The 26,270-nt window shown below is 43.5% G+C and overlaps 1 protein-coding gene across 1 annotated transcript in view; it reads right to left on the reverse strand.

The window, feature by feature from the left end:
• Positions 1 to 26,270, reverse strand: part of LOC126292119 (cytochrome P450 4C1-like) — a 201,510-nt gene that overhangs the window by 95,816 nt on the left and 79,424 nt on the right. The window contains exons 2-4 of the mRNA XM_049985946.1: positions 22,438 to 22,687; positions 6,578 to 6,779; positions 907 to 1,134 (exon numbers count right to left, since the gene is read on the reverse strand). Coding sequence (XP_049841903.1) covers positions 907 to 1,134; positions 6,578 to 6,779; positions 22,438 to 22,652 — 645 coding nt within the window. The 5' untranslated portion in view covers positions 22,653 to 22,687. The remainder of the gene's footprint in view (positions 1 to 906; positions 1,135 to 6,577; positions 6,780 to 22,437; positions 22,688 to 26,270) is intronic.

The raw sequence follows: 26,270 nt of genomic DNA on the forward strand, positions 1-26,270 counted from the left end.
CTGACATTCCATGTCCCTACCGTCATAATCATGTCATTCTTCTTTTGTTTACGACCGCAGTATAAGGAGTGACCTACTGGGTGCGGATTCCCAGCCCGGTTCAAGTGTGACTCCCGATGTTTAGCCCACATTCTCCAGGGCCTTCCCCATTCAGGGTGGGCAGCGGTCATCCTAAATAGGCCTGCCCAGTCGCGGATGCAGCACCGGATTCCCGAGTAGTTACACGTGTTCTCAGGAAGGCGACCGTCACACACCTGCCGCCAATGAGCAGGTCCAGACTAGTAGCTTCCACCCACACTGGGAGCCTGCCAACATCGTCCTTATCCCACCGCGATTGGCCTTTAGGGAAAATGACAGGAGAAATTGCCATTTGCGTGAATCTGTTTAAGGTGGATTACAGCTTGCGAGGAAGTGACCCACACACTATGATTCTGGAACATCAGTGAGCTGGCGGCAGTTGGTTGCAGTTCTGGTACCTGGAGTCACATGTCACATAAATGTGTGTCACACAGTAGTCGTGGTTCATTCAGTGCGTTCGGAACAGCAAGTCCACGTGTGCACTTTCATAGCTACAGGCGAGCCTAGCGAGCAAACATAAGTTTGTCTGTATTTAATAATGTTCAGAGTGTTCTAATTAATCGTGTTATTACCACCCTTCTCATTGCCCAAGAAGTCAGACGCAACAGTAATTTCGAAACACCCTGTGTATAGTGGTTACGCCTCACTGCGCTGAGGACTCCTGAAGATCTCTCTGTGTTCGATGAATACTCGCCGTGCGCGGCAATGCACTATTTTTCCTACGATACAAATCTTAAAGAGACCTAGGGGTGCATAAATAGCTGCGACAGAAGACAACGCCGATCTCGGAACGTGAGTCGGCAAACTGGCCGTTTCAGTCGGCCTCACCTGGACGGTGGTCAAGCCGTCGTTCATGGCGGCAGAGATCTCCTCCTCCGCCAAGGCATCTGGCATCAGATGGTCGGGCTCCATGCCGATGACGGTGCTGCAGAAGTTCCGGATGGCTGCCAGGAAGACTGGAGGGTGGACCTCGGTAGCTGCACCTCCTGTCCTGGCGAGGCGCTCGCTCACGAAGAGACCACCGTCGTGGAAAGCCTCCACGAATCCCTCCAGAATCTGTAACCCAGCAGCACACACCCAACGAGCTTACTCTACAATTATAACTGGCAGGAATTTGAATGTATCCAATTTTCACTATAGAAATCAAAGTGTCTCGCTTGTTAGTTTATGCACTATGAACTGCAAGGAATCAGGAATTGTGTACTGTAGTGTCTAATATACAGAACAAAGAAATTAGTGCAGACTTTTAGAGGTTTCCAATTCACTCAAGAATTTATCGTTGCAGCAGCGTATATGCAGTACTTGAAATAATTACATTTACAGATCAATAGCACACACAGTTCTGAGGCGCACATGTCGACCATGTTAGTACACGGTGTGGCCGCCATGGGCCCCAATGCAGGTGCTGCCTCTGGCATCTAGTCGAACGTACAGGTGGCAAATGCTGTCCTGGGAAACATTACGTTACGCCTGCGCAGCCTCTTCGAGTAGCTCTCTAGCACTTGTTGGCTGACCAGCTGCACAAGTTACTTCGCTTCCCATCATATTCCACTCGTGCTCGAATGGAGACAAGTCGGGCTGCATAGCTCTCCAGGGAAGCTTCTGAACATCTTGCAGAGCACGTTCAAATTCGTGGGCGTATTTGGGGAACATTATCCTGTTGGAACAACACATCACCTTCGTGTTGCAACAACGTCGAAAGAACAGTGGTAGTAATATTCTGCACATACCGGTCGCTGGTTAGCACGCTCTCCACAAACACCTGAGGTGAACGAGAGTTGTAGCTCGCCGCAGCCCAGTTCGTAAGTCCTGTGGTGGCGGCAGTGTGTCTTGGACGAATGCACTCTCTGAGGCAGTGCTCACCACCGTTCTGCTGCTGCTGTCGTCATTGGAACTCCAGTGCACTTCACTATCTCACACACATAACATTTCTCCAAATGCAGGCTCTTGTCGAATGTGCTTTTGTATATCACGCGTATTCTTTAAGACCAGTTGTATTATATCAGCGATATCGGCTAACACATTCAATTGTAAGCCAGTCTCTCAACGTCTAGGTCAGTTTTTAAAAACTCAGTTGATTCTTCCAAATTTGTTTCACCTCTGTTTACTAAAATCAACAACTCTTGTTCGACTGCAATGACCTGTGTGAGTCCAGTTGAAGCAAACCTCTCAGTAATGCAAGATTGCACCGTTTCACAAACTTCAATGTAAATAGCTTTGTAGTATTCCTTTGGGGTTTTGAAAGTGTGCGGTGACCTGGCTTCGTTGTTCTCATACTTCTTTGGTATACTTCGATTCGGAGAAAGCGAAAGATCATCAACTTTTCTTTTAAACACAATTCCCAAAAGTGTTCAAAACTATCACCCTTCCATTCAATATACACATCAAGCCCTCATATACTTTTTCCAGATCAGCAACACTTAGATGAAGGCATTGAAGTTTTGCATTGAGATTCTGTACTGGGTTCGTAGCATAGCAATATAGCGTTAAAAAAAAAATCTTGAATTGTAACGTTGACTTAAGGTAGCCTGCACATTTGTAACCTGCTTCAAAAAACTCTAGAAGTGCTTCAAAGTTTTTCAGTATGCTCAAGATACTAGAAGCTCGCATAGTTTATCGAGTCGGGCAAAGGGATCGTAGACCAGTTTGGTCGTTGGCGCTCTGACAGCGTATGCTTCTGAAAAGTCCCATCCTTTTGTTGGATTTCCTTACGGCACCATCATAGCACTGTCCTCTTAAGTTATCCACTGACAAGTCAAGACGAGCAAAAACGTCTTTTAAAATACTAACCAAAGTTTGTGATTGAGTGTTGGGGGTCTCGCATAAACCAATAAAGTCGTCGTTGATGATTAAGGAATCATCGACAGTATGAACACAAAACGACACTTATTCGTGAATCGAAGAATCGCTTGTTTCGTCAACCAGCACACAAAAATGTTCAGTCTTCTTGATTGAAGGCAATACCTTTCTCAACACAGACTTTGCTAGTAGATCAATGATCTCGTTTTGAACATCGCAGGACGCCCACTTATACCCCAAATATCCTAACCATTCTTTGAACTCATTGTTTCGGAGTTCCAGCAAATGAAAACAAAATCTGAGTTTACATCTTCGTGCCCTCTAGTTGTTGCTCCTTGTCGGCATAGAAATTGCACGGCTGTAAAACTTGTCCTCAAAGCTAAACGGCCTTTCTTCATATCACTGTTCATTCAATTGGGAGGCCACATTTCGGTTAGTGACAGAATTCAGTTTTAGAACACCTTCTTTATGCATAAACGTATTTTCATGAAGATGGGATTTTACCAAAGCCTTTTTCCAGTTAGAAAACCCTACGGAAGTAAATGCATCTTCTTTTTTTTTTTGAAGAAAATTGTAATAGTTTTTAGCATTTGCTCTCTGTACAGGTATTGCAAAAAAAAATTTCGACAGATGCTTTATATTCTAGCCATGTATATTTGATCAACCAAGACTTCTGAGATGATTTTCCCTTACGGGATTGTCCAGGTTTCGGCTGTGAACGGTTCTCACCTGAAGACAATGAAGCATTTGAAGGCACAATAATTGTTGGAGGTTGACTTGCAGTATCATCAACTTGCAAGCGCGCCCTTTTTGGTAACAGATTTATCCATTGCAAACTTAATTCAAGACACACTAAGACACTAAAGTAAAGGAATAAAATATACCCTATATAAAGCAGTCCACGAGACACTAGTCGGAACACTAAGCACGTCTGCAGCATGCACTGAACGAAACTAGCCACAGTGAATGACTGCGACAGCAGGGTGAGCTTTGTACAGCCGCGGCGTCGTAGTGTCTCGAAGCGTCAAGGCGACGCCAGGCGGGGGTTCCAAGCACACAGCGTAGAATCCTTCTATGCTGTGTCGTCTCAGGCGCATCTGCTCCCTGCAGTCCTTTTGAAGCTGCCGCGGCCGCAGCGCTGGCCCGCCGGCTCCAGGCCTTACGCGAAGGGAGGGGCTCCCCCCCCCCCTCCCCCCCCCCCCCACACGAACTTTTGATGGGGCTCGGCCTCCCTCAGGCCCCATGGAGTCGGCCCTCTGGTAGCTGTGCAACTACACTATCTGGCGGCGGGCCGACGTTGAAGCCATTATGGTTGCATCCACTGTTCTGTAGGTGGGTGGCGTGTGCTCTCGTCGGATCAAAATCGACGTCGTCTTTCCAGGTGTAATAATTTCTTTCCAGCAGTGTATAATAATGGCTCTTGGTGTAGCGTTTCCCATAAGCTTAATTAACAAACAGATACACGTCAGAGAGACTTTAGTCAATAATTATATATTTTCTTTCACTATTTACAAAAGTCTACAGACGCTGAGGTAACGTTTTGATTCCGCGACTGTAAAATCACGGTTTTAAGGTGTAGAACTCGTCAAGCCGTGTTCAGAGCGTATTTACATCCGGAAACGAGATTCCTTGAAAGTTTCTCGATAGAGAGCGAAAAATTTCATAGCGAAAGATCAGGTGAATGATGCGAGTACAGAATGACTTCTGTGCCCAGTTTGTGTACAGCGTTTCTCGTCAGCCTAGCAGCACCGGGCAGGCGCTATGGTGGCGTGGCGCCGCTTGCCGGTCCCTCTTCTCGGATTACGCCTGCGAGACTCCTCAGCTGTCAGCAGCGGTGGCCAGCAGTCCGTGGTGCACCACACAGCTGCTGTTCCACCAGATCCGTAACATGCCTGCACGCCTTTGTATGACAAGTTACTGCTTTGTTTGGGTTCAACCATTCCTGTATTTCCCTTATTTTAGATAGGGCCACAATTTCTCGCCATGAGTCGTCTTGTTCACAAGTCAATTGATGACAAGCAAGCAATAATGTACAAATGGTCAACCGCTGATTTTTGCAATGCTGTCTAAGAGCACGCAGTACCCACGCAGCTGGTTTTTGAACCTTCCTCATTGCATGCAAATGTCGCACGACAGTGGAATGATCGTAGTTTGTGACATCTGCCAATTCTCAAGTACACTGACGTTGGTCATTGCGGATTAATGCGTTTAAACGATTTTCATCGAACCTCGAAGGTCTTTCTAAACGTGTCAACTCACTAACGTCTAAACGATCGTCCTTAAAACGAGTAAAGCATTTCCTTATCGTTCTCTATCCAATGGCATTTTCGACATACATGCTGCAAATGTTTCTAGCTCTCTCCGCAGCTGTCACCACTCTATTGAATCCAAACAGAAATTATGTCGGAAATGTTCCTATTTCTCTACTCAGTGCGCCATTATAAAGCGTACACAGCTCCCAATGACGAAATGATAACATGTAAACTCAAATAGCAACAGCGAACTACAAATAAAAAAATGACAATCGATAAAAAATCCCGTAGCAATTGGAATGCCTAGATCGGAGAAGCCATCACTACGATACGATTTGTTTTAAACCCATCCTCTATACTGGAATCTGGCAGTTTTTAATCCATGGCATACGGTCTTTTAGCGGTGTTTTGTTCTGACGGACAACGAATGTTGGGATAAAAGGTTCCAGACATTTCCGCTCTAATGTTTTAATTATGTATCACCTTAAGATGGGGGTTTTAGCGCCACAGAACAGATAATGGTACAGTAATAGAGGGCCAAATACAGCTGAAGCTCTTATTAATACCCAAGATCAAAACAAAAACGCTAAGAAATTATGCACCAACGTCATATTTTTCCTCTCGACCAGGGTGAGTATGTTCTCGGAATAAAAAATTTAACTTGTTTATTTTGGAATGGGCAACAGCTTTAGTGCAGTGGATACACCGGTTGCTATCAGTTAAGCGCTGTCGGGCGTGGCCGGCACTTGGATGGGTGACCATCTGGGCCGCTATGCGCTGTTGCCATTTTTCGGGGCGCGCTCGGCCTCGTGATGCCAACCACACGCCCCTTACCCGCATCCTCATCTGAGGATGACACGGCGGACGGATGGTCCCGATGGTCTCAAGACGAAGTGCTTCATTTTGGAGTCCAAGCTTATGCATTGCACATATGATATGATGAACAAGACAATAACAATATAGTTGAACGGTATCAGTCCTATGAAGTATTGCCTTGAGATTTTGATCTTATATGACCTACAGCCTCTGTAGGGTGTGAATAAAAGTATCTTCATGTACAGCTATTCCTACAAGACGTTCCTTTTTCATTTCTGCTTGCGTCTTTTGCGCGTTATTAAGTCCTTACAAACAACGAATTTTGGACATTTGTGGCAATGTCTTATGGGACCAAACTGCTGAAGTCATCGGTCCCTAAGCCTAAACACTAATTAATCTAACTTAAACTAACTTACACTATGGACAACACACACACACACACCCATGTCCGAGGGAGGACTCGAATCTCCAGCAGGGGGAGCCGCACGGACCGTGACAAGGCGGCTAAGACCGCTCGGCTACCCTGCACGACTACAAACAATGAAAACTAGTTCGCCTCAGAGATGCGTGTGGGGTTTTCGAGAACTCAGCATGTCTTCCAGCGGCTGCCTTACCTAGGCTGGCTGACTCACCTGCGAGTGGAATGTGGGGTTGATGAGCCTGCGGTGCACCCTCCACCGGCCGACATCCAGGGTGACCAACCCGTCGCCGACGAAGGTCCGCATGGCGTTCGTGCCGAAGCTGCCTCGGTCCACCAGCTTCGACGTCAGCAGGATGTGCTGCGCGTCATCTGGGTGTGCCACCAGCACCACCAACATTGGGCCCAGGTACAGCCTGCCGCAGAATAAAACGGGTACCCACATGTTCATTTCTCGGTATGGCAGACAAAAGCAGCCGTACATGTCTTACAACTATAATTAGTGTGACCCAACAGTTCACGAACATGACAATACACCGGTGAGAAAGTTTACACGACTGTATACGACGTGTACAATGCACTAAAAAGTCATTATGATGTGATTTCTTCAAATACCGTGATCAAAGTCTCTAAGCATCTTGGCAACAAGTCAAAGACGGAGTGCATGTGTTTCTGGAGATATCTCAATAATTCTTGCATCTTTGACCACAAATATTTATTAGCAGCAATGGACGTGGGAATGAACAAGTGCTGCCAAACCATCTACATCTACACGGATAATCCACAAGTCACGCTTAAGTACCTATCAGGGGGTTCATCGAACCACCTTCACAGTAACTGTGTAATATTCCACGCTCGAATAGCGTCTGCGAAAAACGAATAGTTATATCTTACCGTGTGAGCTCTGATTTCCCTTATATTCTGTTATGATAATCGTTTCTCCCTATGTAGCTCGGCGTCAACAAAATATTTTCGCACTCGGAGGAGAAAGTTGGTGATTGAAGTTTCGTCAGATGATGCCACCGCAACGATAAACGCCTCGTTCCGATTATGTCTACCCCAAATCCTGTATCACGTCCACTCTCTCCTCTCTCTCTCACGTCAGGCCTCTGAACAACGTACTGTGCTAGAATTGCGGTCACCATGGTAACATCTAACATGTAAACTACCATCACTGTGGGGCATTTTGAAATGATAAATAGTGGTAAAATACGATCCTTGCCTTAGCAAGTGAGGAATGACATTCATGTTCCCCTCGAACATTATGTGGTCCGTGATTTGTTGATAACAGAAGTAGACCCGATGGTATATGCGAGACAGATCCAGCCTCCAGAGAACGTCTTCAAACAAGATGCCCAGAGAAAAGTGAGTACAATGAATGCTGCTATTGAACCAAGATATCAAGACACCAAGATGACTATTAGCTGACCGTCCAACATAATACATTTTTAAGACCATAATAGGTCATAAGATTCGAAACTAGTGAATTGCTGTAACTCCATCCAACGTGATGAAGACGTATGGGAATAAAAGTGTTTTCCAAACTAGAGGGTGGTGTTCTCACCTCTCTGCAACACAGTCATGTAGATAAACAGGCATTTAACATCACATACTGTGAGGTGGTAAATGAAGATATCTTGTAAGATTATGTTAACAACACTTGTGACAATTTCTGAAGCTGCTGTCTTGGATGGGATCCAATGTGTGTGTTACTTTGACAAAAAGAAAACTGTTTTATCGTCTTCTTGCATCAGCTTTAATATTGAATTTCCCTTTTGTGTGATGTTACAGTTGTTTTTGCGCCCTTAAGGACTTTCTGGTCCCTTAGGAAATTGTTTCGTCATAAGACTAACTTGACGACCAGGTATGATCGTATCTACGATCATGAAGCAATTAGAAAGATGATAATGCAGTTTCTTAATCAATAGCACTCTAACTGTGACTGCCTCAAGTCACGCGAAACTGCAAGTAAGGACTATTCACATTTCATAATGCAATATTTTATGACAATGGTCAATCCATGATTCTTACGCCAATTGTGACTGATAAAACAGTAAGCGAAATCTCAATTTCCAAATTTTCCATTGAATAACAACATCACTTTTATTTTGTTACATCACACTTAGCGCTCAAACAGGGACTCGACAAAAAATTAGTTCAAATACTTGGAAAATTTTCTATGTGCTTGTGTTAATAAATGTTCTATCGTTTTATGTACACAGAGAGAGACGGAAAATATGCTGGTCAATAACGCAGTTTAATTACCGAGAGGAAGGAAAAGAAAAGAGACGCGAATTTGCTGAAACAACATTGCGGTGACCAAGCCATTTAAGTAAGTCAGAATTTTGAATACGCAGTGTAGTGCTTCAGTAGCAACGTTGTTTTTCCAAGTCAATCCACATCCTTTCCATCTCCTTCCTGCTATAGAAAATCTGCTTTCTTTTATCTTTCAAAGTAAAATTCTTCGTAGTCTGATAACATAAATTTTTTTCCATTGTTAAAATAGCTGTATTACATTTTCAACATGGTGGATATTGTGTACAATTTGCTGTGAAGAGCATCTTCATTCATTTGTCTGAAACGTTTAGGTTCCATCTTGTCTTCTCGCCAAATAGAGTTTCATTTGTTGCTCAAGCGAGAGCGGTGCTCTAAGCGGACTCACTACGTCACTGACAAACGACGAAAGCCTTGCGTAGCACGTGACTTACTGACGAAAGTGGCACATAGTAAACAGAGACAGGTGACAACAGGAGACGGGAGTGAAGACGTTAACAGTATTTCATACCCTTTACGATCGCGAACGGTAGGTTCCCGTGTGGAAACTGAACTATGTCTGTAACAAGGGAAAGTGACCCTAAGTCCAAACTCTTCCCGGTGCAGCTACAAATGACCTCGGCGCGTTAATGAAAATGCTGAAACAACAGTTTGACGCAGTAAATGAGACTATAAAAACACATAATGAGACTGTTAACGCCCGATTAGATGCTGTAAGCGAATCAGTAAAAACACAAAATGAGACTGTTAACGCCCGATTAGGTGCTGTAAGCGAATCAGTAAAAACACGAAATGAGGCTGTTAAAGCCCGATTAGATGCTGTAAGCGAATCAGTAAAAACACAGCTAGCCACAATCAAAACAGATCAGCATAAAGAAATTACTGCTGAATTAAATACCCAGTTGGGTGAGGTGCAAACTAAGATCAGCGATCAAATTCAGAAAATGCAGAAAGAGGTGAATAGTGAAATAGCTGAAGTAGCTGGAACATTAAACACAAAAATTCAAGCAGCTAACAAAGAAATAAACTCAGTTAGAAATGCCGTATCTGACATAGAAGGTGTAGAAGATCTGTCGAGGCAGATAGACTCAATCAATATCGAAGAACAGGTTAAGAGCACCGTGAAAGCACACGCGGAGGCATTGTCGGAAGACTGCGGTGAACGGATAAAGGGTAAAGATATTTTTATTGAAAAGAAGGTTAGGGAGGAGCTTACGAAGGCTGTCAAGGATGTAACTTATGCTCCTGTTAAGTCGGGAGGCACAGTGGTGTCTGAACTGGGACGGATTCGGAGGACACTTACGCGGGATCTTCCTGAGTGGAAGCAGCAGGTAGTGGGCGAGGTCAGAATGCTGAGAAACTGGGTAGAAAATCCGCACGCGCATACGCAAACTATAGGGAACAACTCTACAGACGGTGACGAATGTCAGTCAATTCCTGATGGTTCACCGCCTGATTACATGCAACACAACAGTCCCGTTGAGCCCCGAGTGGGGAAAATAAAAGATCCGCCTACAACTGCGAGTTTAATGCAAGAGGAAAGTGTGATTAAGCATCGCACTTTTCCTGTTTTTCATCCGCGGAAGCGAGAAATACACCCCATCGTGTTCGTAAAGAATTTTTCCGGCATATTTCCCAGGAGCTGGACAGACAGACAGCGTATTCAGTTCGTCACTGAATTTATTTCAGGTGATGCAGCATTATGGGGAACGGAAATGGTAGAATTATAAAGAGTTTGAGAAAATGTTCTTGGCTAAATTTTAGTGTAATGGGGTACAGCAGAGATTAAGGAAGGAGGTGTATGGTACGGAAATTTTCAATGAGAAGCATGGAAGTCTCCGGCGATACTTTGAGAAGTATCTAGCCAAAATTAAATTCTGGGATTCTCCGATTACTTCCAAGGACGTAATTATGATTCTCAAAAGCAAACACTCTGTGCCTATCAGAGAGAAACTAGTAAATGTGTCCGAAAAAGACACGGATGCATTTCTTTCGGTGCTGGATTACTTAGATTTAATTAGCGAGAATGTGCGTTCCAATGTTGGCAGCGGCAAATTCTTCCTTGGCAGCCAGCAGAATGCATCGCAAGCGGCAACATAAACAGAAGAATACGGACAGATATGCGATCCTTCACTATTTTGTTCGCTGGAGAACAAATGAAGCCTTGAGCGCTAAACACTTGTACTGTTTTTCTTAAGTAAAATGGACGCAGATTTGTGGCAGTCTGATCTAATTTTTACTAAATGTATAAAAACGTGTTATGTCTAAGTTTGAGTAAACTGTAAAAGGAAGAACTGTTATAACTTATCGTGACGACGCACGAGCGACTCAGAGAGGACAATGGCTATATAAAAGAGCGCTCAATGGACATGAAACGGACATAAAAATCTACCGTCATTGTAGTACTGACTACAATATATGTTTTAGTTATAATAAATATTTGTTCTGAAAATAGTGACTCAATTTAACAGTGCTTATTCCTATCATCTCCTCAGTATTATTTTCACTTTAATTATGCATTTTGCTAAGATTACAGACGCCAAGATCAGCAGTCCAATGTACGTGTTACTTTGACAAAAAGAAAACTGTTTTATCGTCTTCTTGCATCAACTTTAATATTGAATTTCCCTTTTGTGTGATGTTACAGTTGTTTTTGCGCCCTTAAGAACTTTCTGGTCCCTTAGGAAATTGTTTTGTCATAAGAATAACTTCACGACCGGGTATGATCGTATCTACGATCATGAAGCAATTAGAAAGACGATAATGCAATTTCTTAATCAACAGCACTCTAGCTGTGACTGCCTCAAGCCACGCGAAACTGCAAGTAAGGACTATTCACATTTCATAATGCAATATTTTATGACAATGGTCAATCCATGTTTCTTACGCCAATTGTGACTGATAAAACAGTAAGCGAAATCTTAGTTTCCAACTTTTCCATTGAATAACAACATCACTTTTATTTTTTACATCACAAACCCGTAATTTTCAAATTAAAATATGGTCATGTGGCATGTTAAACGAATCGAGAAGTGCATGAGAAAAACAAACGAATCAGTACTTCTCCGTGTTTACAACTGCAAGTCAAGACAGGGGTGGTAATCTAGATATCATAAATGCTCCACAGTTGCATTTAATTCTGCTGGCAACTAGTTTCAAACTAGAAAGTTAATTTTCAATCCAGGCCTATTCAAGATAAAATATAAAATCTTATAAAAAACATAATTTCATTAGTTGTTCACTAAATTATAACATACCTGCACTAACAGTGCATGGCTAGTGAACAGCCATTTACACATACAGCATTGCCCTAATACATAGTCACACTGAATGTCAGACCGATTTCACGTTGTAGACAAGTTCAAAAATTGCATTTGAACTAGACTAAAGCCAAGTGCTGAGGACACTGGTGCCTACAACTAACGGTGCATGGCGTCTCAAATCAGAACTCTTCTTGTGCATCTTCATACATCGTGTCGGATATCTTACATGACGAATAACAAATGGCAGTATCTCCCATCATGTCAGAAAATTTCCAGGAGAGATTCTTTTATTTCAGAGTTTACTGTACTAAAAAGCAACAAATGCTGTTTTTATGTTTCCTGGTACGTGTGCGTCCTTGAGGTGGCCATGTTTCTGCAAAACCTCGCTAGGTGGCAGCACTGTGATTAGCAACGCCCTATTGTGGTTACTGACGCAGTAATTACGCTGACGTAATGGATGCTGATTGCGAGCAAAGAGTGAACATTACGTTTTGTGTTAAGCACGGAAAAACCGCTAGTGAAACGTGTACAACGATTAAGTAAGCCATATGCAAGCGAGGCAGTTTCAAGAAATCGTGGTTTCGAGTGGAAGAAAGGTTTCGTGAAGGCAGGGGTTCAGTGCAAGACGATCCCGGAGCTGGTCGCCTGTCTACAGCCTACACCGATGAAAACGTGGAGTGTCTAAGGCAGTTCTTGCAAGAACACTGTCAAGTAACTGTGCGTCCGATTTTAGAATAACTTGATTTGAATCGTGGTGTGTGCCACAAGATTTTATGGGAAGATTTAGGGAAACGGAACTTAATGCAAAACTCACCCCTCACACACTAACAGACAAGCAGAAAGAGGAAAGACTAAAAATTTCTCACATTTAAAGAGTATTGCTGGGGAGATGAGTTGGTAGTATCAATATCACCCTCAAATGAAGCATAAAATTGCGTAATGTCAGAATTCTGGATCAACAGCCTCGAAAAAAAGTCTAACGACGGCCAGAGTGGCCGAGCGGTTCTAGGCGATACAGTCTGGAACCGCGCGACCGCTACGGTTGCAAGTTCGAATCTTGCCTTAGGCATGGGTGTGTGTGATGTCCTTAGGTTAGTAAGGTTTAAGTAGTTCTAAGTGGACTGATGACCTCAGAAGTTAAGTCCCATAATGCTCAGAGCCATTTGAAAAAAGTCAAACGACAACTTACGAGAACAAAAACAATGTTGATCTCATTCTTTGATAGTAAGGGATTAGTTCACCAAGAGTGTGTTCCTCCAGGTCAAATAGAGAATTAAAGTCTTTATATGGAAGTCTTGAAACGTTTGCGACAAACATTTCGACGTTACCACCCTGAGCTGTGGCATTCTCAGGATTGATTCTTACTGCATGAGAAGACCCCATATTGTTCTATCTGTTACCGAGTGTCTGGCCAGGCAGTCTGCGATATTCGCCCGACCTCTCGCCTTGAGATTTTCCTTGTTCGCGCGAGTAAAAAGGCGACTAAAAAGAACGCTTAATCAAGATTTCACAGACATCCAACGGGCTGTGACGAATGAGCTTACACGCATAGTAGTTGAATATTTCCTTGCTTGCTTCCAAGACCTCCAAAACGTTCGATAGGAGTATTTTGTATTTCTAAATAAACCTGTCCTGGAACTTTTATGACAAAGGAACTATGTATATTATGCAACACCATATTAACCAAATTTACAGCAACACAAGTCCAATGTCAGCAATAGTTATAACAAGTGTAGTACTCAGAGGTTATTGGGATATGTATGACGCTTTTCAGAAAGGAATTAAGAGAGACAGAGATCAGCTAGGGATTTTGAAACTTTTCAATGCGATTGTGTAGATTACCATGGTTCTGGAAGAACCAAAAGGTGACAGTCGCAGGCAGGGAAGCCTGGTGTGTGGATGTACAGTAGCTGTGTCGCGTCTGGCGATGTTAATATTTTTTTAGTATTAAAACTGTACACATTCGAGTGAAAATTGGGGTGGCGGCGTCACATGTGTCATACAGCTGTCTCCAGAAATGGTGGTGTTTGGAAAGCTAGGTTGTCCAACACTAATCTGTGATGGAATTTGGAGCCAACTTTGCAATAAATTAATTCCATCTCAAAGGAGACGTGAAGCGTCAGGGCAATTATCGTTCTGCGCTCTTCAACTACATGCTACGGTCGCAGGTTCGAATCCTGCCTCGGGCATGGGTGTGTGTGATGCCCTTAGGTTAATTAGGTTTAATTAGTTCTAATTTCTAGGGGACTGATGACCACAGCAGTTGAGTCCCATAGTGCTCAGAGCCATTTGAATCTTCAACTACAGCACCATAACAGCTACAATAGACAGGACAAGAATTTTTATTAAATATAAGTGAATGGACGATTTCTGTCCAAACATCATACGACATTATTCAGTAGAGCCAGTTATTTAACTTCGGTCTCTGAAATTCATTATCCCGAATTCTTTGTCGTTGTTTTTAAGTAATTCTAACTGAGTACAAACGGTCAAACGATCGTATAAAATTTCCGGAATCGCGACAGCGGAAGACTGTCGGTTGGCTACCATAGCGACCGCCACGAAAATAGGCACCTCAATCCCATGCCACTGATAGTGATCATTTTCAGTGCTGGTAAAAATTCCGAAAGAAAATATTATACATCTGTATTTTTAGTCTACAATATGAAGAAGTACCGTCTAAAGAAAATTCTTGCAAACTGGTGCTGCTGCAAAAAAGTACGAACAAACATCAGCAGAAAAACAGTCTTGATCACGATTTATTTATCAAGGTGACCGGTTTCGACCACTACTGTGGTCGTCTTCAGACCATAGAGTAGGAACCTCTTTCTGTTGGAGATTCTCCTTGATAAATAAATCGTGATCAAGACTGTTTTTAATAGTAAATATTTGTAAGACATTGATCACTGCCTTTCCCGTAATGTGCTCAAACTGCATCGGAACAGTGTCGAAGGCAGGGTGACAGCGTGAATACGCTGTTCCAGTGTCCTCATATATATAATCTCATGCGATTTCTTGCTATGGATCCACCTTCGAATACTGCCTGCCGGATGTGGACGTGTCAGAGAGACCACGCTACGGCGCGTACACGCACGCTTTGAGGGACAGAGAAACCATTTTCAAAACACACTGTAAGTGTGGCTGCAAAGTACAGTGTGTGTTAGACTGGAATCTCGGTAACAAAGTTGACTGGATTAAGGGTCTCTAGCGTGGAAACCGTGCATTTGAGGACCTAAGTTCATTAGACGTTCTCTAGAATTATACACTGTGGAAAAAATCATGCTGTAGTATGAGCGCGTAAAATCCCAGAGAGGAAGTTATTAGGAAAACTGTGGAATTAATTTTGATAGCATCTAAGACATTAGTACTTTATCGTGTCAGGTATGGACGCATTTTCTTTACGAGAAACTCCGTGCGCGACAGCACTGGTTTGCTGGCGCCAGGATTTAAGTTACGACGGTTCGCCTCGACAAGACCGAGAACATTCCCAGCCTCCCAAAAATTTTTTACTTGCAGCTCTTACTGCCCCATCATAACTGCACCCATCGTTACGTCACCGATGTACACTACACGAAAGTAAACATACGTACAGACAATGTTTGCGCTGAAGTCGAGTAAAATGGGTTTCACGGAACCCCACGCGAAAACGTAAATTTTATTGAGGTATAGGCCTACTACATGACTATTGTCCTCTGCGTACGACAAATGCATTTTACACAATACTTTGCTCTTTCTGCTTCAATGACTCTTCATTCCATTTAAAATTTTTGGCTCGTTCATGAATCTTTGCAATATATGAGTGGAGGATACTGGTAAATGGCTAACATTTGACCTCACACATTCAGTATTGTAGACAATATTGAGAATATTTTGAGGGCCATCAGTACTGCTCTTCAATATTTTTAGTACTGACAGTAAGTGAGTAGGAAACCCCAGATGGTCATTATATTAACAATCTGACAATACTATAACCACTAAACTTGTTACGGCGCCTTTAGTACAGCAGGAAAAGACAGCTTCAGATCTATTTGTATTCATCTGAAATTTACTAGTGGCACGCTAACTTACCCTTTACCGATCGCATTGCTAACTTATTTGCTGATATTGATCATGAGAGTAATTTCACTTATTTTCCAGTAATTTGGTTTTCATTAATTAGCAACTGCAAAACTTAATGATGGTAGGCATCCAGCTACATCGTAAATGTCACAACTTTAACCCTTCTGGACTGATGGCAGCACACTGTAATTTACTGTCGTAAGCTAAACTCGTTTCAATAGAAGTTAAATCGGTTGTGAAAGAATAAAATAAAATTGCCCCTTCTGAGCTGGCGACCGCAAAACTTCGTAGAATTAGTATCTTTTAAAGAAGGACTGTCGTGCGGTAAGATTATACCAGTCCACAATCCATTCGCAAGTGGGATGAGGATAAAACTACAAGGTACGCAGTGAAGGGATTAATCTGCGAAATATCTTTTGTTGCGTGCCGAAATAATTGAATATGGAGCCCAGTTATGCTGATAGGGCTTTGGAGGGAGGGACCACAAAAGGACAGAAATCAGTGTGGGACGTACGACGAACATCCGTTAGGACGGTGCCGCGAAATTTGGTGTTAATGGGCTGTGGCAGTGGAAGACCATCACGAATTCTTTTTCCAACAGCACAACATCGCGTGCAGAGCTTCTGCTGGGCTCGTGACCGTATCGTTTGGACACTACGCGACTGTAAAGCGGTTTCCTGGTTAGATGAGTCCCGATTTCAGTGGGTAAGAGCTGACAGTAGGGTTCACACCCCTCGACGCCGTGGATCGAAGTTGTCGACAAAGCACTCTGCAAGCTGTGATGGCGGCTCCATAATGATGTGGGCTGGGTTTACACGGAATGGACTGCGTGCAGCGGAATCCGACATTGGCTGGAAATTGTTATGTTCGGCTTCTTGGAGCCATTTTGTAGCCATTCGTGGACTTCATGTTCCCAGACGAACATGGAACTCTAATGGATACAATGAATCAAAGCACTGCCCCATAATTATTCACGATTGGTTTGACAAACATTCTGGACACTTCGAGCAAACGACATTAATCCCATCAAACAATCGTGGGACATAACGAGGAGGTCAGTTCGTGCACAAAATCCCGCATCGGCAACACTCTTGCAGTTATTGACCATTATACAGGCGGTGCGGCCTGTATAGTCCCTGACAAGACTAGTAGCTGCCCTAAGTGTAACACCTCAGTCCAGTTTACAGTGATAAAAGCTGTAGAAAGAATAATTTAAAATTAAGAATAGAATATTTAGAGTGGAAAATAGGGTAGAATCAGAGTTCGGTAATTGCATATCAAAATTATAGTATATCAGCAAGTAGTTTAACGTCTAAGTACAGCCATGCCACGGAATCTCCGTCATGGAGAAGGCAGTGACGTTAAACTCTTGTGATGAAAAACCTATAAAAAGGCCTGATCGTCATTATTGCCGCCTTTTTTCCTTGATTGTTTCTTTAAAGGACGGGGAACCCGTGTCAGTTAACGAGACAATAATTAGATTGGACGTTATCGTGTTAAGATTCAAGATAAACTGTTGGAATATTACGGAGATTAAAAGTGATGTAGTGTACGATCTCTGACTGTTGGTAACAACGGAGTATTAAGGGGTAATTTAGGACTTTGGTGCTAGATTGGAACTTTACAGACCCATAGACGACAGAAACTCAAATTATCTGCTGATACGAATTCAGAGATACCGGTATTCAGATATTAACGTGTGGACTTTTGAAAGTGTCGTGTGCCGTTAGTTGCGAATCTGGGCGTAGAGCGCGTGCATATCGGCATTTGCGGACTATTAAGATTCCTCCAGGCTAGGAACCTTTTAAATAGACCATCATCCATCACCATCTTAGTCCTTGAATATAGAGTGAAAGCGAAATACAACAGTGTTGTACTTATTTCATTTACCTAATACCAGTCAGTGAAGGTTTTACAGAACCAAAGCAATTCAGCAGTAAGTCAGCACCACCTAGCGGAAAGCGTAGGCATTAACTAACACGCTAACTGAAGTGAACGTTTACGTGTCTTACGGACTGCTTAGTATGAATTTTGTGACTGTTTGACGTCCGCACTCTCTCCGAAAGGTGGCGCAGGCTGTCTTACTCATGAAAGGGGAGAGTTTTAGAGGGGCAAATTACTAAATAAAAGGGATATTTACAAGACTCGCAGTAATAGCAAAACACGAGGCCCGCCCTCATCGTGAAGTCGTCGCTGTCACGTCGGGAAGTAAAGCCGGAAAACCTACTGACGATACGTATCTACGAGCAGACGTCGACGTGGAGTACCTACAAATGGAACCACAAGAGAGTTGGGGATGCTTCATAAACCAAGCTAAAGGAGACTCTAGACGATATCATGAGGCAGCCTACCTACCCGTGACTCTTGTCACCTCGCTGTACGTCATCGTACTGAGTATGCTGGAGACACTGCCCTCTACCGAGACGGCAACATCCTGGGGTTGACGGTTTTCGCTGAAACAACCGGTTTCCGCTTCTATCGGTTTTTCTTCACACCAGACTGACTGTTAAAACCACTCGAAATAATCTATTTCCGAAAAATCTATTTTTGGTTTTTATTCCTTTTATTTTCTGTAATAACCGTAGATATCCAAATTTTTTGACTCTCTCAGTTTCAAGATACATAGAATCAAAACATTAAATTAAATAGCGAAATAAAAGAAAACTTGTTCCGTCTACCGTTCGATCATTTTTTCGAAAAGAGTTGTTAAATACGACAGAGAGTCACTATCATTCCCCTAGTGATTCTAATTTTTTCATACTCTGTTCAAAATTAATGCTGTTATTGGTCATCATACCACTGTTTGAGCATTACGAAAAATCAGTGCTAAAGGGTGAAAGCTGAGGTTGGAGAAGTCTGTTTTTCATGTTAACGTGTCCGTTTTCGAGGGCTGCAAGCAGATAAAGGCATGCATGGTATGTAGACACAGCCAGCAGACTACCTACTTTCTATTTTTATCGTATACCGTGAACTAATTGTTGTTAGTTTTTTAATTTATTACTGTTACAATAACCTCCTTCCTCTTCTTCACGATTTCATAGAAACGGAAGAGAAATGTTTGATCTCCTGAAGCAAACGAAGCACTGTACTTCATTGGTATGCTTCGCGACCAGTATTTGTGCCAGTGTGCAGTACACGTGGTGTCCGGGCCGACAGCGAGGAACCGCACTGTGGAGCCGGTGGGCGCGAACCACAGGCAGCGCCACACGGGCGCAGCCGCCCCTCGTCATTAAAGTGCCACTGATCACTTCTCCCGTTTTATATAACAACGCAATATTTCAATCCAAAGCAAATTTTACGATGAAAAATTACTCCCTTTCAAAAAAGGGTTTATTTAAAAACAAACAATTTTAGCACTGCTGATATGGTAACTGATATTTCATTTCTCTTTTTATTCGGTTATTAGTAAAAAATATGAAACAGCTATGATAGCCGAGACCAAACACATACCAAAAAATACCTGTTGTTCAAATCCGGTATCGGTTTTAACTAGTCGGTTTTTCCAACTCTACGACGGCCACAAGCTGAAGATGAAGGGACAGAGAAAGCATATGAGGATATTGAACGAGTAATACAGTACGTGAAAAGAAATGAAAATATCAAATGGTTCAAAAGGCTCTGAGCACTATGGGACTTAACTACTGAGGTCATCAGTCTCCTAGAACTTAGAACTAATTAAACCTAACTAACCTGAAGACGTCACACATATCCATGCCCGAGGCAGGATTCGAACCTGGGTCGCGCGGTTCCAGACTGTAGCGCCTAGAACCGCTCGGCCACCCAGGCCGGCGGCACTTAGGATTAAATAAGGTGGAAGGCTTAGATGAAATTCCATCAGAATTTCTAAAGGCATTGGGGGAAGTGGCAACAAAACGACTATTCACATTGGCGTGTAGGTTGTATGAGTCTGCCGACGTACCATCTGACTTTCGGAAAAACATCATCGACAAAGTTCCGAAGACTGCAAGAGTTGACAGGTGCAAGAATTATCGTACAATCAGCTTAACAGCTCATGCAACCAAGTTGCTGACAAGAGTAATATACGGGAGAAACGAATGAACAGTCTAATGAGTACAGAATATGGACTGAGAGTAAATGCAAGAAAGACGAAAGTAATGATAAGTAGTAGAAAAGCGAACTGCGAGACACTTAACATCCGGATTGATGGTCATAAAGTAGATGAAGCTTAGAAATTATGCTACCTAGGCGGTGAAATAACCAATGATGAACGGAGCAAGGACATCACAAGCAGACTAATACTGGCAAAAAGGGCATTCCTGGTCAAGAGAAGTCTATTAGTATCAAACATGGGCGTCAATTTGAGGAAGAAATTTCTGAGAATTTACGTCTGGAGCACAGCATTGTATGGTAGTGAAACATGGACTGTGGAGAAACTCTAACAGAAGAGAACCAAAGGATCTAACATGTGGTGCTACAGACGAATGTTGAAAATCAGGTGGACTGATAAGGTAAGGAATGAGGAGGTTCTGTGAAGATCCGGAGAGGAAAGGAATATGTGGAAAACACTGACAAGGAGAAGAGTCAGGATAATAGGACATGTGTTAAAACATGAAGGAATGACTTCAACGATACTACAGGGAGCTGTATAGGGCGAAAACTGTAGGGGAAGACAGAGATCGGAATACATCCAGCAGATAATTGAGGACGTAGGTTGCAAGTGCTACTCTGAGATGAAGAGGTTGGCACGGGAAAGCAGGAGAGGAATTCGTGGTGGGCCATATCAAACCAGTCAGGAGACTGATGGCTCAAAAAATAAAAAAAATAAAAAAAATAAAAAAATAAAGAAAAAGCATTAGCCATGTTTACAGGGCTACACGCCACGCATAAATTCCTCATTTGACGAGCAGTCAGGTAACGCTTCACTCTTCAAGTACGCAGCTGAATCACCAAATGTTAACCACATACAAGGTGTCTTTGACTACTTCTAAAAGCAGGTGAAACTGAAATGTAGCAGTTAACATGCTCACAAGTTCATAGCACTGTGGGAGCTAACCGTCAGTGAGTGGACACCACTGGATACTGTGTGCTGTGTGATGTCGGATACATGCGACTAATTAGCATGTACTTACAGATGGTCTAGTGCACCGCAGTTCCGGGCACAGATTGGCATAGTCGACATAAAATGGCCTCGACGGCGTACTTAATCTGTAACTCTATTTTTAGAAAAGTTCATCAATCCCTTAGGACTACCGCTTAGGTTGTTAATAAAATTGATGTATCAGAACAGAACCTTGAGGGCTACTCCACAATAAACCACTTCAGTGTCATTATAGGGTGCTTTCTGGTTTTACAGACCAAAAGGCAGCCTCCAGTTGTAATTTGTAGGTATGAAAAGAATCACTGTTCAAATAACTTGGGGTTTGCTGCCGGGTGACGTCGTCGAACACCGCCGATATTTCGACAGGAGCACACCCTGCCATTCTCAAAGCACAAATGCAAGGAAGAAGAATTGTGCAAGGAAATTTAATACCTCAGTTCACAGAGGAGAAACAAGGAAGACACCACACACAGAACAAGTGTCAACACAAACAACGATAACCAACATCAGAAATATCGTTAGCTAATATTAATCAACAAGTGAGGTAGCACTAATTCTGTCTCTCTGTTTTTTGACAAGAGACAGAGCCGGATTACAAGCAGCATTTAAACATAATCGACCATCTCTGTTAATAAGGTTGCTTGATAGTTTGATTTCAACATCTTCCTTAATAACACTATCCCAATAGCTGGACGTGCAAGCCAGAATCTCTGTGTTGTTGGATTCCATAAGATGACCGGTGTCAGGGCAATGTTCTGCAATCTCCGTGTTGTTGTATTCCATAGGCTGACCGGTGTCAAGGCAACGTTCTGCAATACAACAACACAGAGATTCTGGCTTGCACGTCCACCTATTGGGATAGGGCATTTAAGGAAGATTTTGAAATCAAACTATCAACCAAGCTTATTAACAGAGATGGTCGATTTTGTTGAAATGCTGCTTGGAATCCGGCTCTTTCATAAAAAAAACAGGACAGAATTAGTGCTACCTCACATGTTGATTAATAGTAGCTATCGATATTTCTGATGTTGGTTATCTTTGTTTGTGTTGACACTTGTTCTGTGTGTGGTGTCTTCCTTGTTTCTCCTCTGTGAACCGAGGTATTAAATTTTCTTGCACAATTCTTCTTCCTTGCATTTGTGCCTTGAGAATAGCAGGGTGTGCTCCTGTCGAAATATAGGCGGTGTTCGACGACGTCAGCCGGCAGCAAACCCTTAAGTTATTTGAACATTCAATTCGCCGGGAAAAGTTAACGTCTCACATCATTGTTCACTTCATTAATACTGTAAGGCCTCAAGTTATGGAAAAGTACTGTATCGCCCAAATTTATGCTACTGGTTTCCAGAGATTAGACGTCACGCTGCATTCTGTACGCTTTGTCGTGGCCGACCACTCAACCACCAGATGGCTTCAGCTTACCTGGTCAAGTCTCCGTAGCGGCGGTGGAGGTCGAACATCTTACGGAGAGTGACCGGTGTCTCCAGGAACTCCAGGATGTTCCCGATGATGGGCAACGTGGGCGGCCCCGGAGCGTCGACGTGGGGCTTGGTGACCCACTTCCACCACAGCACCGCCACCAAGCTGACGCAGCACCACACCGCCAACTGCACCAGCAGCCACCACCACCACGCCATTCTTCTACAGGTACCGGAGCCTCCCGACAACCGAACTGCAGTCACAAGCTCAGCTGCTCACGTATTCTGATGTTTCTCGGCAATGTCAACAGTCAAGTTGAGAAATAATGCCCAGCACCAGATGTTTTGTCAACAATATTGGTGTTTTAAATGTATTGCGTTCAAATAAGGGGTGATCAAAAAGTTTCCGTTTGAAGGCACCCAATTCTACATCTACATGATTACTCTGCAATTCACATGTAAGTGCTTGGCAGAGGGTTCATCGAGCTGCCCTTTTTTGCACCCTTTCGATGTACTCTGCCAATCCCACCTGGTAAGGATCCCACAGCACGCAGCAATATTCTACAGAGGACGAACGAGTGTAGTGTAAGCTGTCTCTTTAGTGGACTTGTTGCATCTTCCAAGTTGCCAATGAAACGCAACCTTTGGAACGCCTTCCCCACAATATTATCTATGTGGTCTTTCCAACTGAAGTTGTTCGTGATTTTTACACCCAGGCACTTAGTTGAATTGACAGCCTTGAGAATTGTACTATTTATCGAGTAACCGAATTCCAACGGATTTCTTTTGGAACTCCTGTGGATCACCTCACACTTTTCGTTATTTAGCGTCAACTGCCACCTGCTACTCCATACAGCAATCTTTTCTAAATCGCTTTGCAACTGATACTGGTCTTCGGATGGCCTTACTAGACGGTAAATTACAGTATCATCTGCGAACAACCTAAGAGAACTGCTCAGATTGTCACCCAGGTCATTTATATAGATCAGGAAAAGCAGAGGTCCCAGGACGCTTCCCTGGGGAACACCCAATATCACTTCAGTTTTACTCCATGATTTGCCGTCTATTACTACGAACTGCGACCTTCCTGACAGGAAATCACGAATCCAGTCGCACAACTGAGACGATACCCCATAGGCGCGCAGCTTGATTAGAAGTCGCTTGTGACGAACGGTGTCAAAAGCTTTCCGGAAATCTAGAAATACGGAATCGACTTGAGATCCTCTGTCGATAGCGGCCATTACTTCGTGCGAATAAAGAGCTAGCTGCGCTGCACAAGAGCGATGTTTTCTGAAGCCATGCTGATTACGTATCAATAGATCGTTCCCTTCGAGGTGATTCATAATGTTTGAATACAGTATATGCTCCAAAACCCTAATGCAAACCGACGTCAATGATATAGGTCTGTAGTTCGATGGATTACTCCTACTACACTTCTTAAACTCTGATGCTACCTGCACTTTTTTCTAATCTGTAGGTACAGATCTATCGGTGAACAAGCGGCTGTATATGATTGCTAAGTAGGGAGCTATTGTATCAGCGTAATCTGAAAGGAACCTAATCGGTATACAATCTGGACCTGAAGACTTGTCCGTATCAAGCAATATGAGTTGCTTCGCAACCCCTAAGGTATGTACTTCTAAGAAACTCATGCTAGAAGCTGTTCGTGTTTCAAATTCTGGAATATTCCATTCGTCTTCCCTGGTGAAGGAATTTCGGAAAACTGCGTTCTATAACTCCGCTTTAGCGGCACAGTCGTCGGTAACAGTACCATCGGCACTGCGCAGCGAAGGTATTGACTGCGTCTTGCCGCTTATATACTTTACATACGACCAGAATATCTTCGGATTTTCTACCAAATTTCGAGACAATGTTTCGCTGTGGAACCTATTAAAGGCATCTCGCATTGAAGTCCGTCCCAAATTTCGCGCGTCTGTAAATTTAAGCCAATCTTCGGGATTTCGCGTTCTTATGAACTTCGCATGCTTTTTCCGTTGCCTCTGCAACAGCGTTCGGACCTGTTTTGTGTACCATGGGGGATCAGTTCCATCTCTTACCAATTTATGAGGTATGAATATCTCAATTGCTGTTGCTACTATATCTTTGAATTTGAGCCACATCTCGTCTACATTTGCATAGTCAGTTCGGAAGGAATGGAGATTGTCTCTTAGGAAGGCTTCTAGTGACACTTTATCTGCTTTTTTAAATAAAATTACTTTGTGTTTGTTTCTGGTGGATTTGGAAGAAACGGTATTGAGCCTAGCTACAACGACCTTGTGGTCACTAATCCCTGTATCAGTCATGATGCTCTCTATTAGCTCTGGGTTATTTGTGGCTAAGAGGTCAAGTGTGTTTTCGCGACCATTTACAATGCGCGTGGGTTCTTGGACTAACTGCTCGAAATAATTTTCGGAGGAAGCATTTAGGACAATCTCGGAAAATGTTTTCTGCCTACCACCGGTTTTGAACAAGTATTTTTGACAACATATCGAGGGAAGGTTGAAGTCCCCACCAACTATAACCGTATGAGTGGGGTATTTATTTGTTACGAGACTCAAACTTTCTCTGAACTGTTCCGCAACTATATCATCGGAGTCTGGGGGTCGGTAGAAGGAGCCAATTATTAACTTAGTTCGGCTGTTAAGTATAACCTCCACCCATACCAGTTCACACGGAGTATCTACTTCGACTTCACTACAAGATAAACCACTACTGACAGACACAAACACTCCGCCACCTCATGTCGGCCGCGGTGGTCTCGCGGTTTTAGGGGCGCAGTCCGGAACCGTGCGACTGCTACGGTCGCAGGTTCGAATCCTGCCTCGGGCATGGATGTGTGTGATGTCCTTAGGTTAGTTAGGTTTAAGTAGTTCTAAGTTCTAGGGGACTGATGACCACAGCTGTTAAATCCCATAGTGCTCAGAGCCATTTGAACCATTTGAACTCCACCACCAATTCTGCCTAATCTGTCTTTCCTGAACACGGTCTGAGACTTCTTAAAAATTTCTGCAGAACTTATTTCAGGCTTTAGCCAGCTTTCTGTACCTATAACGATTTCAGCTGCTGTGCTTTCACTTGATGAGATTGCAGCCCACCTCGTACTTTCCCGAAGCCTTCTAACCTAAAAAAAACCGCCCAGTCCAAGCCACACAGCCCCTGCTACCTGTGTAGCCACCAGTAAAGTGTAGTGAATTCCTGATCTATTCAGCGGAACCCAAAACCCCATCACCCTATGGCGCAAGTCAAGGAATCTGCAGCCAACACGGTCGCAAAACCGTATGAGCCTCTGATTCAGACCCTCCACCCGGCTCTGCACCAAAGTTCCACAGTCGGTTCTGTCAACGATGCTGCAGATGGTGAGCTCTGCCTTCATCTCATAAGCAAGACCGGCAGCCTTCACCAAATCAGTTAGCCGCTGGAATCCAGAGAGAATTTCCTCAGATCCAAAGCGACACACGTCATTAGTGCCGACATGTGCCACCACCTGCAGCTGGCTGCACCCTGTGCTCTTCATGGCATCCAGAAGGACCTTTTCCACATCAGGAATGACTCCACTCGGAATGCACACGGAGTGCAAATTGGATTTCTTCCCCTCCTTAGCGGCCACATCCCTAAGGGGCCCCATTACGCGCCTAACATTGGAGCTCCCAACTACCAATAAGCCCACCCTCTGCGATTGCCCGGACCTTGGAGGCTGAGAATCATCCTCTGAAATAGGGCATGCAGCTGCATGTGGCTCAGCCAGAGACAATACCTGAAACCTGTTTGTCAGACACACAGGGGAGGTTTTCCGATCAGCCTCCGGGGACATCTTTTGCTGCCTGCCACGCCTCGGTA

The sequence above is a fragment of the Schistocerca gregaria genome, chromosome 9 (genome assembly GCF_023897955.1).
Source record: "Schistocerca gregaria isolate iqSchGreg1 chromosome 9, iqSchGreg1.2, whole genome shotgun sequence".
In the NCBI taxonomy this organism is placed as follows: Eukaryota; Metazoa; Arthropoda; class Insecta; order Orthoptera; family Acrididae; genus Schistocerca; species Schistocerca gregaria.